This window comes from Rhinolophus sinicus, linkage group LG03 (genome assembly GCF_036562045.2).
Source record: "Rhinolophus sinicus isolate RSC01 linkage group LG03, ASM3656204v1, whole genome shotgun sequence".
Taxonomy (NCBI): Eukaryota; Metazoa; Chordata; class Mammalia; order Chiroptera; family Rhinolophidae; genus Rhinolophus; species Rhinolophus sinicus.
Genome location: NC_133753.1, coordinates 34,164,615 through 34,177,309, shown reverse-complemented (window position 1 = coordinate 34,177,309; position 12,695 = coordinate 34,164,615). Strand labels below are relative to the sequence as shown.

The 12,695-nt window shown below is 35.1% G+C and overlaps 1 protein-coding gene across 3 annotated transcripts in view; it reads left to right on the top strand.

Moving 5' to 3' along the window:
• Positions 1 to 12,695, top strand: part of SLC38A6 (solute carrier family 38 member 6) — a 47,966-nt gene continuing 35,271 nt past the window's right edge. Inside the window, exons 1-4 of one of the 3 annotated variants that reach the window (XM_019750775.2) lie at positions 47 to 199; positions 1,038 to 1,138; positions 1,301 to 1,431; positions 3,252 to 3,325. In XM_019750775.2, the coding sequence (XP_019606334.2) occupies positions 1,358 to 1,431; positions 3,252 to 3,325 (148 nt within the window). In that variant the 5' untranslated portion in view covers positions 47 to 199; positions 1,038 to 1,138; positions 1,301 to 1,357. The other 2 variants (XM_019750774.2, XM_019750776.2) reach the window with 2 other exon arrangements.

Genomic DNA, 12,695 nt, shown 5'->3' with positions numbered 1-12,695 from the left:
GGCCAGACTCACAGCTCCGCCCCTGGCGCGACTAACGACGGGCGGGCCAGGTTAACAGCTCTCAGATGGACCTGGTAGTCGGCCAGCAAGCAGCATGGAGGCCCCCTGGGGGATCATCAACGTCGAGCCAGGCTGGCATGTCTCTGCCCAGCAGCCGGTCGAGGCGGAGGCGGAAGAGTTGAGCCCGTTGCTAAGCAACGTAAGTTGCTCCGCGTGCTTCTCTGAGCTGACAGCCACCCGGTTTCCCTGAAGTGCCTGTCAAATAAGACCCAGAAAAGAAGGGGGATGGCACGGGCAGAGGGGAGAAGCTTGAGGCCTAGGGCCCACAGACCCCATCGAAATTCAGATGCGATCTGGCGGAGTTCATGAATGTGACCGCAGCCTAACGTGCCCTAGGAAGAAAAGCTGACGTAAAGGTGCAGGCTCAGGTGGACCAGGTGCAGCTGGGGACCCGACAGGCGGAGCAGCCCTAAGGTTGTTATGTAGCTCACTGTTCCTTGTTAGTATCTTTGTCAGCTTCCTGTTTTCTCCACCAGTCTTGTGAGGTTTTTGCAAGAGTCACAAGATTTTTCTTTTCTCGACTTAGTCATTGGGGACCGTAAACATCTGAATACAGACATCCTTAACGGTGAAGGAGTGGAGGTGGCTTGGTAATAAGTACATAGGGCGTCCCTGACCCTAAAGCCTGTGCAATGAGCCCTCGGCTGTTTAAAGTCGCTGGACTGTAACAATTTCTAGGACTCTGTTCTTAAATGCTGATTTGGGGGAGGATGTTTTCAGGGGTATCCCCCCCAGAGCAGCGTGAATTGCTTCTACTTATTATATTTGTTATTGCAAGGTATTCCTGACCATCTTTGCAGCTGGGCCGACTTAATTCATTAAGTATATAGAGATTAGTTTTGCAGTACTAGTAATCGAGGAGCAACGGTTGTCTACAGCAGCCTCAGGATGATTCAGGAATTCTTCAGTAGTCACATGAGCTGAGACCATCTGCCTCCTCTCCGTCCCCACCCCACTCCTATCTTCATCTTTTGCAGTCACGAGATTAATCATGGCTCTTACTGAAGCCTACCTGGCTTCTATATTGATGGACACGACTTTCCAAGGAAACTAGATTCTGGAGTTGCACTAGTGGGAGGTGAGAAGGGAAGGGAAGGAAACCAGTGCTAGTTGAACAACTAAGTGTGTAACACAATGTCTGTGGTTTGCAGACTTTCTACATAACCTGTCAGTCATTCCTTGATGAAACTTGAACTTCACCATCCAAACATTTAACACTATTAAATTTCTGTGCTCACAGGAACTTCACAGACAGGGATCCCCAGGTGTTTCATTTGGTTTCTCAGTGTTTAATTTGATGCATGCCATCATGGGAAGTGGCATCCTTGGCTTAGCTTTTGTTATGGCTCATACTGGTATCCTTGGATTTAGGTGAGTTTTTTCTTATTTTACCGTTCCTTTTTTTTTCATTTGATTGTACAATGAGGAGCAAAGAGATAGGTTCCAGAAGCTGATGTTGTATAATTTCTAGTTAAATTATTTCTTGGGTTTTAACATTTTCCTGGTACTCTTATATTGTTGGTAGTCTGTAGCTTGGAAAGATGCTATATAATTTGCATTTTTTTATCCAAAAGTGTGGCTAATTTTAAAAAATGGAAACTGGATCCACACTCGTTTATAACCTTAAGAAGTGGCTTGTTGTGTCAAGATGGCCAAAGTGTCAAAATTTATTAGCCATGCAGATTACTTATAAGTAGCAATTTTGTGAGTGTAAGTAATCTTTTCATTTTTATTTCCTCCTCTCCTCCCACTGTAGTCTTGTTTCCTTCCTGAGGCCAGACATGTGTTCTGTGCCTACTTCTTTTCATCTTTCAAGACACTGCAGATATGCCAGTTTGCCTAAAATAAAAGACATTCCTGGCTTTTCTGGGTTCCCATAGTACTTTGTATATTCATTCTATTATTATAATGTAATACAATGATTTGTTTGCAAGTTAGTTTCCCCACTAAACTCTGAAATTCTTTAGAACTGGACCTTATCTTTAGCATCTAGCACTATGGTTAATAGAATGAATGAACAAGTTTTTTTTGTTTGTTTTGTTAGTGGAAGCAGACCTACTTTACTAGGCAATTTAAAATACATATACAGAGTCTCAGTTTGTTTTTTTCTGCTTTTATTTTGAATTTCTTGATAAGCAAACTAACTTCTAAGTAACCCAGCTTGCTTTTATTATGGGATGTATTCACAAACTTTCATAATTTTAAAACTTCAAAATTATATGTGACACCTTAGGTGAGACGTAATCATAGGACTTATTTTTTGGTTCCCTTTCAAAAATCATGTTTTATGCTCCAGGATCTTACATGCAGATGTATACCACTGAATGTGAGCTCATTGAATCATATCATACATCACACTTCCCATTTGGTGACACCAAACTGTTACTTCGTGAGGTCTCTGTTGTCAGTTTACTGATAGGTGTACTTTCACCTCTCAGTTTTCCTACTTATTAACAAGTATTAAGTGGACCACAAAGATAGAATTTCTTTGACTATTGGGGCTCTCCACTGTGGACAGCTTTGTAGAAGCTTGCCCAGTCAGTATCATCCTGAGAATAAGTAGGGGATTATGCATGTAGTTTCATTTCACCCTGTTGGTGAGAGAACCCCAATTACTTCATCGTTTGCACATTTTTCAAATTGTGTCATTAGAAATATGTTAACTGCATTTTTTTTTTTTTTTGGTTTGGTTTGGTAAGTGTGTGTGTGTGTGTGTGTAATAGATGACAGGAAATTCAGCCTTAATTCAATATTAAAGATAAAGATATCATTCTAAGGGGAGACATGGAGGGAAGTAAAAAGGAGAGGACAATGAGTTTTCACAAGTAAAACTTTTGTTTAGACATAGGATAGGAAAAAATAGTTATAAAGAATATCGCAAGATCGTTGAATGGCTGAACTAGCAATCAGCAGACAAGAGTGCTAAAGTAGGAAATTTGTTTTTATTTTAAATAAAGTTTGTTTCTTTCTGATTTCTTTTTTTTAATTTTAAAAGCAGTATCTTTTCATTTAAATAAAATTTGGTAAATAGAGGAAGAGTATCTTCTTACTTTCTTTAATGACCATAATCCAACTACTCAAAGATAGTCCCTATGAACATATGCATGTGAAACAGAATTTGTTGTTGTAATGAGATACCATAAAAAAGAAACTTTTGGGGGAGCTTGACCATGTACTCTTTTATATTTTAGTTTCTTGCTGCTGATAGTTGCTCTCCTGGCTGCTTTCTCAGTTCATCTCCTGCTTAGCATGTGTATTCAGACAGGTGAGTAAAAACATGTTGATTTATTTGATGAAGCAGCCCCTTGTGATTGTATCCACATACAAGATTGGATGTCTCAAGTCTAATTTCCAGTGGGCATACATTATTATTAGGTAGGGTGGTTGAAATGGAGAATTTCGAAAGGCCAGGGTATATAGACTCAGCCCTATTGGGGAATATGCAAGGACAGGACAAGAGGGGGAAAGTAGCATTCTTATCTGCCTTTCTCTACCACACACAGCATAGTTTTCTGGGTTAGAGTATATTGGGGGAAGGATCTAAAAGGAATTCAAAGAATACAACCTTATGCTTATGGGGAAGTAGTAAACATATGTTCCTTCGATCATATTTCTCCTAGGGTGATCATTTCCTCAAGGAGAACAGCTTCCCAGATCTAATATTGCCTTCCCTGTCTCCTCTCTGTCTCTGAGACAGAGGTAAGCGTGGCAGAATTAGGATTGTTGGAGGCAAGATCCCTAAGTTTTGGATTTATTTAGTTTGTATTTTTACTTGCAAGTCTAGAATAAGGTAGTTTTTTGTGACAGTTGTATGTTCAATTAGTACTCTCTCTCTCTCTTTGTGTATATGTTATTTTCCATTTGGAAAACTTTATTATGCAATTCAGTCATTTATTAAGTTCTTTTAAATTGTAATAAATAAGAGTATAGTATATGAATTATAGAACTGCTTTTATGAGGTTTTTTTGTTTGGCATTACAGATATTACATGCCTATCAATCCTGGTCTTTTTATCTGTCTAGTCTTTTCTTTCTTTGGATTAGGTCAGTTATGATGCCAGAATCACGAGTTTAGTACCTATGTGGGTGAGTTCACTTTGTTCTAGCCGGTCTTGTAGTTTTCAGACTTTTAAGAAGCAGACTGGGTACATAAAATAGATAAAAATGGGATTATTCTGGCTGAAACAGGTGAGAGATGCCCAAAAGTATTTCTTGGTAATTTTAAGACTCTTCAGAACATAATTCTAAATCCACAGCTCTGTTTGCCTAAATATGTCTATTTATCACACACACACCTGTGAATCTTTTTGTAAACAGAGTTTTCTAAGCCATAGGGATTCTAATTCCAAAAATCTGAGATGGGATTTTGGACTATGTTTTTAACAAGTTCTCCAGGTTAGTCTTATGCAAAACCGATTTAGGACCCATAGTTCATAGCTGTAACTTGTACCAATGCCGTTGGCCATCAACCTACAAGTGTAGGCCCCTTCTTTCAAGGGGCTTGGGCAAAAGTGCAGAGAGTGAAAATATTAGGAACCAATACAAATATTAATTTCAAAGTAACAAGTTCATAACAGCATCCAAAATTCAGGAATAATATCATTAAAAGAAGTGTATTTGTAAATCCTCCTGAAATTTGACTAGAATTTTTATGACATGTTTTGAAATTTTGCTTTTCTTGGTGAAAAAATTTTTACTTATTTGTGATAGTTATCTAACATCTTAATAGTTTGTTTTATTATGGATTCTACTAAAAGATTAATGTTAGTCAACTATGTAGCAATTATGTCTTTATTAACTAACATGTTTTGTTTTATTAATTTCAATTACTTGGGAGTAATATTCTTATGAAGGTTTTCAAAGTAATGCTAAGTATTTTGTTCTTCAGTTCATCTATATTTAACTTTAAAATTCTGATGCTGTCTGTTGTTCTTTTCTGTAAATTTGGGGCATATAAAGTGAAAATTCGGTTTCAATTTCTTTCTTTTTCTTTGATTTTTGTAGCTTACTTGGTCTATAAACTAACTTGTTCATGGTTCTTCATACGTACTGATGCACCTGTCTTCTGTTGATTGAATTCCTTCAGTCATTGTAAAATTCTTTGTGGAGGTGGGCTTTTTTTTGTTAAATACATATATACTACAGAATAGCATGTAGCTAAATTTGTTCCTCAGTTTATTGTACTAGCATAAAGGAATATTATGCTCAGATAGAATTCAATGGTCAGAGAAAGGGATGTCGTAAGTCTTTACAACATAACTTCATTTACTTGTCTGGAGGTAAAAGGTGAAGAGAAATTTTTATCTTTATAAAAGTAAAGGACTTATGCGTATGAAATTTTGCTATTTTAGATTTTATGTAGTGTTTGAGGTCTGTCAGGACTTTTTTAGGAGCTGAGGTAGCATATTAGGTACCTTAATCTCGCTAGCCTTAGTTTGTCACCTATAAAATGGTAATGATAATACTTTCCTCTTGGGATTGTTGTGAGAATGAAATAAAATAATGTATGTAAAATACCAGGTCCTTGGTAAGTACTAACTTTTGTTAATGAGTTCTCACTGAGGCAAAACCCTTAAGGATTGCAAGGTATTGTACACACTGCTGTCTGAGAAACAGTTGGCTGATTGTGATTCTTTGGGAAAACGTCTGTGCTCTGGCAATAAACTCAAAGCTCCCCTCCACATCCTTATCACTAGGAGGGAATGAGAGTTCTAGAACTCTGCATGCTTCTAGTCAAATCCCTGCTCCCTAGTCCTCGATCCCCATTACTCACTTAATTATAACCATTATTTTCCTTGAGATCATTTGAATTAATTACATTATACCATTTATCTAAATTTATGTCAGTCACTTCAGGAATCTTAGGTTATCCTTCATTTTCCAGACTCATTTCATATAGCTCTGTCATCCATATTCTGACCTCATCTCCCACTCCTCCCCACCTCCTGAAACCCTTCCATTTTGCTTTCTAGAACTCATGGTCAATCAACAACAAAAGTTCTGTATCCTCAACTCTTCTAAACATTTCCTTCACTTACTCTGAAAGACTGTAAGTATTTTCTGAAGACACTGCTTTCCCTGTAGTCCTCTCAAGTAGCCACTCTTTTCTCTTCCATGTCCCTCATACTAGTCTGAAGATAACCTTCAAAATATGGGGGGAAAGTGATTTCAATATAAAATTCTATACCCAGCCAAACTACATTTAAATGAGAAGGTAGAATAATGACATTTTCATATATGCAAGGATTTAAAAATTATCTCCCATACACTCTTGAGCAATAAACGATGCCGTTTACCACAGTTAGGGAATAACAAAGAAACAGAATCTAGCACCAGAGAGAAGTAAAGGGAATTTCCAGGAAACAACTGAGCAGCAGATCTAAGCCCCCTCCAGATGGGAGAAGTTTTTTTACAAAGGCAGAGCCAGCTCTCCAGGCCATGCTTGTCCTCAGGATCATGTTCAGGATGGAAACCCTTTTCTTTTTTTTTTTTTCCTGAAGGGAGCGCCTTTCTCATTTGTCTGTCTAGCTCTAATTTGCACTAACAGTAGGTTAGCAGTCAAGCCTGGCTGTTACAAAAGTCTAAGAATCAAATAGTGGGAGATTGAAACAAGGTATTATCAAGGGAATAAAAGAAAGAAACAGGCTAAGGAAGGTGAAGGAATTAGAATTGAGAGGAGCTAATGTCTCACTGAATGTGGAAAGTAATGGAGAAGGAGATGTCTAAGGATATCTCTCAGATTTCTGGTATAGGCCACTTGGTTATTGATAGTATCATCAGTGGAGACAAGAACAGCAGGAGGTGTTGGTTCAAAACAAAAATGAGTTCAGTTTTGGATATGTGGACTTTGAAGTAAATCTAGGTGGACAGATCCTAGAACTAAAGCCCAGGATAGAAGTTGATTCATTCAATACTATTAACTATTAGGAATACAGAGATAAATAAGACTCACTTCCTTCCCAGAAAAAGCTTTTAGTCTAATAGGGAAGACAAATATATAAGAAAATAATTTATAATTCCTTTTGTCTAATGGGTAGTTCTCAGCTGAGCTTAATTTGTCTCCTCCAGGTGCATTTGGCAACGTGTAGAGATATTTCTGGTTGTTACAGCTGGGGAAGTGGGGTATGAGGTGCTACTGGCATCTGGTAGGTAAAGGCCAGGGATGCTGCTAAACATCCTACAATGCACAAGGCAGCCCTCCCAACAAAGAATTATCCAGGCCAAAAATGTCAGTAGTGGCAAGTGTGGATGAACAACTCTGGGCTACGTTATGTGTGTGCTCTGCTCGTGTAGTGACTCCTTCATATTGTTTGCCGTGACATTAGAGTAAGTGCTTTCTATAGCAGAAACTGAACTTTTTCTTATTGGGCTACAGGGAAAGGATGGGTGTGAGTCTCTGCAGGGTTAGATCCATTTTTAAGTAAGTCTCTTCTTTTATTTTTATCAAAAGGAATACATGGTCACACACGTGTGAATGACTGTGTATATGTGTGCACGCTTGTGCAGGAGGACTTGAAGCAATTATCTATCCATTCTTCCCCACTTCTAGTTCCATTTCCCAGAGTTAGCAACATACAGAGTTTTTGTTTTCAAACTTTGGGTATTACCTTCCTAAATCTAAATAATACTTTTCTACTTTTGTTTATTGATTTAAGAGATTATCGGTTGATGCTTCATTATGAAAGGTGAGGAGTCAGCTTGGGTACACTAATCCTCCTCTCCCCCCTTCTAATTTTCACTAGTTTGTATTCAATTTCATTGATTATTCTGTACCTCTAAATAATACATTTGAACCCTTATTTTTTTCCATGTACCCTATACAGTATCTCTTGACTCTACTATATGTATTATTAGTGCTCCTGTCCTTTCTTTCACCTGTTCTCTTCCTATTTCCCAGTCTTTCTGCTGTACCCTTATATTGTCAAGGTTGATAATATTTACTTTCTGTTTTGTAATCATGTCTTATCTGTAAGTTGAGTCTCAAAGTTGAAAACTAATGCATAGCCTTTATAGAATATGTCTGTGTAAATATTGTTCACTGCAGAACCAAGCAGTATATTGGGATCCCAGAACTTTCCTTATGCATGAATATCCCAGCCTCTGTACCATTTGAAAGGAGCATATTCCTAGTATGCCATCATTCTATTTTCTTTTACTGCACTGAGTTCTCTAAAATTATACTACATTAAATTGGTAAACTGACATTTAAGTATGTATTAAGAAAGATCAAAAGTGGCAATATAATTGCATAGTAGACATTCAATAAATGAATGCCCTGCATGACACTGTTAGAAAAACGGTGAGAGGAAAATGATGGAAAACCCAAGAAAGAAAAGTATTTCAAAATAATAAGGGTATATTCCAAACGGCCAACTTTCTGAGAGTTGAACTGTATTTGAATAACTCATGTCCCTCAGCCCAGATCCAAAGATAATATTGCTGCTGCTGAAACTTGGGCTTTGTACTGTAACCAGAGTTTATTAATTGTCCTTTTTCATTGAAGAAAAAATGCAAAGCAGACAGAACACTGGAGAAACTAGCTGGAAATATTCCACTACTTCATGGGAATCAGCTTTCCAAATGATTCCTGTGGAGGCCAAGGTCTTGGTCTAGCCAAAACAGCACTAAAGTGTGCCTTGATGGTACATTAAAGAAGAAAATTTCCCCCAATTTACTTCATTAAGATTTACAGCCTTTCTGCCCCTTCAAAAACATAACATTGATTTCTTTAATATCAAAAAATAATTTCCTAAAGTAGATTGCTTATGACTGCTTTCAGTTATTTATTTAAGGAGGATTGTGCCAAGTACTGCTTATATGAATTCCTGTAAAAGACTGAATTAATTTCATAATTTTCATAATTAATGTTATTCCTGTTCTGTAGAAATAATGCTATTAATGTGACTGGTCATCACCACATCTTATTTTGCTATTTCTCAAAACATCTTTCACTTTATAAATAAGGTATTAGAACATGGATCACATGAAAGAGCAGAAAAATTATCCCTTATTAGTAGGCAAAGTGATGCTTAAATTATTAAACACCAGAGAAATTAAAAACTGAGTTTAAATAAGCTCTATCAGATATTTGGTGGAGGAAATGGAACTATTCAAGTAATACAGTTTTTAAAAGTAAAGTTTTACCACTCTGTTATAGTCATTACAGAATTTGAATCCCTGCCCCCCAAAAAAGGAAGAAAAATAAGAGTACACAACCACTTGTTTATAATTCATTCCACTCTTTTTATGTTTTGCTTTCTAGATCATACTCAATCCTATTTTTTCACTTAATGTTGACATTTTTCATGGATTATAAATACAGTTTTTAACGACTACATATTATTCATTCAGGTATACGTACTGTAATTTATTTAACCACTTTACCATCATTGAGCTCTTAGGTAGTTTTTTTATTTTCAATGTAAATAATACGTGATGAGTATCTTTGCATATAATAATTTCTCTGATTTTTGTCTTTTTTCCTAAGATGCAAGCTCCTAGTGGTCAAATCTTATAAATACAGAGGGTACCAAAAAAATGTATATACATTTTAAGAAAGGAAAAAACTGTATTAAAATTGTAAAACTCAGTTTATACCGATAACAAAAGATGAATACAAGTCATGCATATACATTTTTTTGGCACCCCCAGTGTTTTAAAGGTTCATTGTTCAGATTGCATTCCATAAGTCAGTACTAGTTTATATTGTTGACAGCATCTTAATTGCCCAAATGACAGAACTTTAAAAGTATACTGTTGTTTTGGTTTGCATGTTTAGATGATCCAGAAAAACCATTAAAAAGTGAACATGTAGAGGTAAAGCATTTGGCTGACTATGTACACATTTTATTTTAATAAAGCCTCAATGTTAAGCCAGAAGACATTATTCATATTCATGATGTCTCAGTTATGGAAAAGTACTTCTAATTTTGTAACATAAAAGAAGGATGATGACAGTGACAGAACTGAATGACTAGCCAGACATTCCTGATTTGAAAGACAGAGTCAGGGTTTGAACATTGTACTTAGTCTCCACTTAAAAGTCTAATAAGCCTTTTTCACTCTGAATTTGGGAGTGTATTGTATTTAGAGATATTTTCCTAAAACTGGAAAATAATAGACAGCAATTTGAGATTGCTAAAATATATGCCGCTATTGTCAGAAGTTGCAATTACAACTGTCTTCATTATGCTGTTGGTTTGATTATATTTTCTGGAACAAGAAAGGTTGTGTTCTAATTAAAAACTTAAAAATAAATGCTTAATTTATTTAAATTTAGATAAGTGAGATACCGATTGCTTTTGGAATCTTTTAATAACAATGTTTGCTTATGGGAAGGTTATTTGCTTTTCAAGTTTACTAAATATATAATCTATACTCATTTTCTGCTGTTTAAAAATAAAACAGACCCTAGTTAAACTTTTTGATGAGTATCATCTTGATTACTTGCTCACTGACTGAGAAACCGATACAAAATAGGTCATTTTAAAAGTAAGTTATTTGAACAAAACAGAAATGGACTCATAGAGAACAAACTGGTAGTTGCCAGAGGGAAGAGGGATGGGCAGATTGGGTGAAACAGGTGAAGGGGATTAAGAGGTACAAACTTCCAATTATAAAATAAGTCACTGGGATGTAATATACAACATAGGGAATACAGTCAATAATCTAATAACTTCATATGGTGACAGATGGTAACTATACTTACTGTAGTGATCATTTTGTAATGTACAAAAATACCAAATCACAATATTGTATTCCTGAAACTAATATAATATTGTATATCAACTGTAATTCAATAAAAATAAAAGTAAATTAAGTTAAATTAAAAAATAAAAGCAAGTTATTTGATATAGTCCCATATGTATTGGTAACACTGAAAAGTCTCCTTGCTTTAAATTCTTGGAAGGAAAGTTTTTCTTAAGAAAGAACAGACACATTTAACTATAATATAAAAAAGGGATGTTAAAAATGAACAATGATATTTCTTTAATCTCATAGTGATAGATCAGAGACTTTCTGGAGACTTGGTTCACGTAAACATAATATATAGCAAAATTACCTTCTCAATGTCAAATTAGATAGAAGCTAACATTTAGAGAATTTTCTGGGTTTTTTTTATACATACCAAGGCTTTGGAATGTTAAATTTAAGGAACTGTGTCCCTATATAACATTAACATTCAATTATGTTTGGGAATATTAAAACAAACTAATAAAGATTTATTGATTAAAATACTTATTAATAATGTCGTTGTGATGACATTCACTTTATATGTATTTGAAAAAAAAGAATGTTGGCATTTCCTGCAGGAGGAATAAATTCTAGCTCTTAGTTTTGTAATTCTGCTTTTTAATTTTATGTTCTAAAATACAGTTGACCTGTGAACAACATGGCTTTGAACTGTTGGGTCCACTTGTACCCAGATTTTTTTCCGTAAATATATTGGAAAAATTTTTGGAGATTTTCTTACAACTGTAAAGCAGTCGTATCAATTACACTAGCTACCATAAAGCAATTGTATTGCTACTTCTTTGTTATTAATGCATGAATTGTTATATGTGTAAATAAATACGGATTTCTTTTTCAAATTATCTTTTCATTTTTGATATGTTAGTAATATATGTAACATCTATAAATTTTCATATCACTAAAACAATATTGATGTAGGTACTGACAGATGATTCATCTTGTAAAAAGATGACATGACTTACAGTATCCATCAATAGAGTACAGTACTGTAAATGTATTCTTCCTTATGATTTTCTTAATAATATTTTATTTTCTCTAGCTTACTTTATTGTAAGAACACAGTATATAATGCATATACAAAATATGTGTTCATTGACTTTATGTTATCAGTAAAGCTTCTGGCCAGCAGTAGGCTATTAGCAGTTAAATTTGAAGGGAATCAAAAGTCATACACAGATTTTTGACTGCTCTGGGATCGACACCCGTAACCCCCGTATTGTTCAAGGGTCAACTGTGTATCTAAAAAATCTACCCCTATAAAGTTATTATTGAAGTCTTTCCTTGTTAAAGCATAAAGGCTCCTCCTTAAAATCAAACGATATATCCCAAATTCAAAAGTAAATTGTCATCCATTGTATTTAATAGTATGTAAATACATTTTTAAAAATGGCTGTATGATCCAAAAAGTTTCTAAATTATTTGATTAATTCTGATGGTAAAGTTAAAATTTTAAATGTATACTTGGCAAAAAAAAAAAAAAAGGTTAATATCTCCATTCTGAATTATTAAAACTTATTTGTCAGCATTTCACTCTTTTCTTTCTGACTTTGTAGTTATAACATGTAAAGACCATATGCAGTTTTAAAAATGCTTGTTTTTACATATCTGGAAGTCTTTGTTTATGAAAGTCTAGAGGAGTTTTTCGTTAATTTAGTGGACATTTAAGGAAAACTCGTGTATATCTAGAGTCTGGATGTATTAAAACTTGCTTTGAGTTTGGCTCAGTAGCAGATGTGTGTTGCTATACCAGGCCTTAGTAGCTGCTAGTGTGCTGCTTTTTAGTGTAAGAAGTATAAGGTTAAGCATTTTTTAAACTATAGGATTATACACATGTTTTTATGTCTCTTATTTTTACCAGTGGTGTCATTAGTTAGAACATGAAGC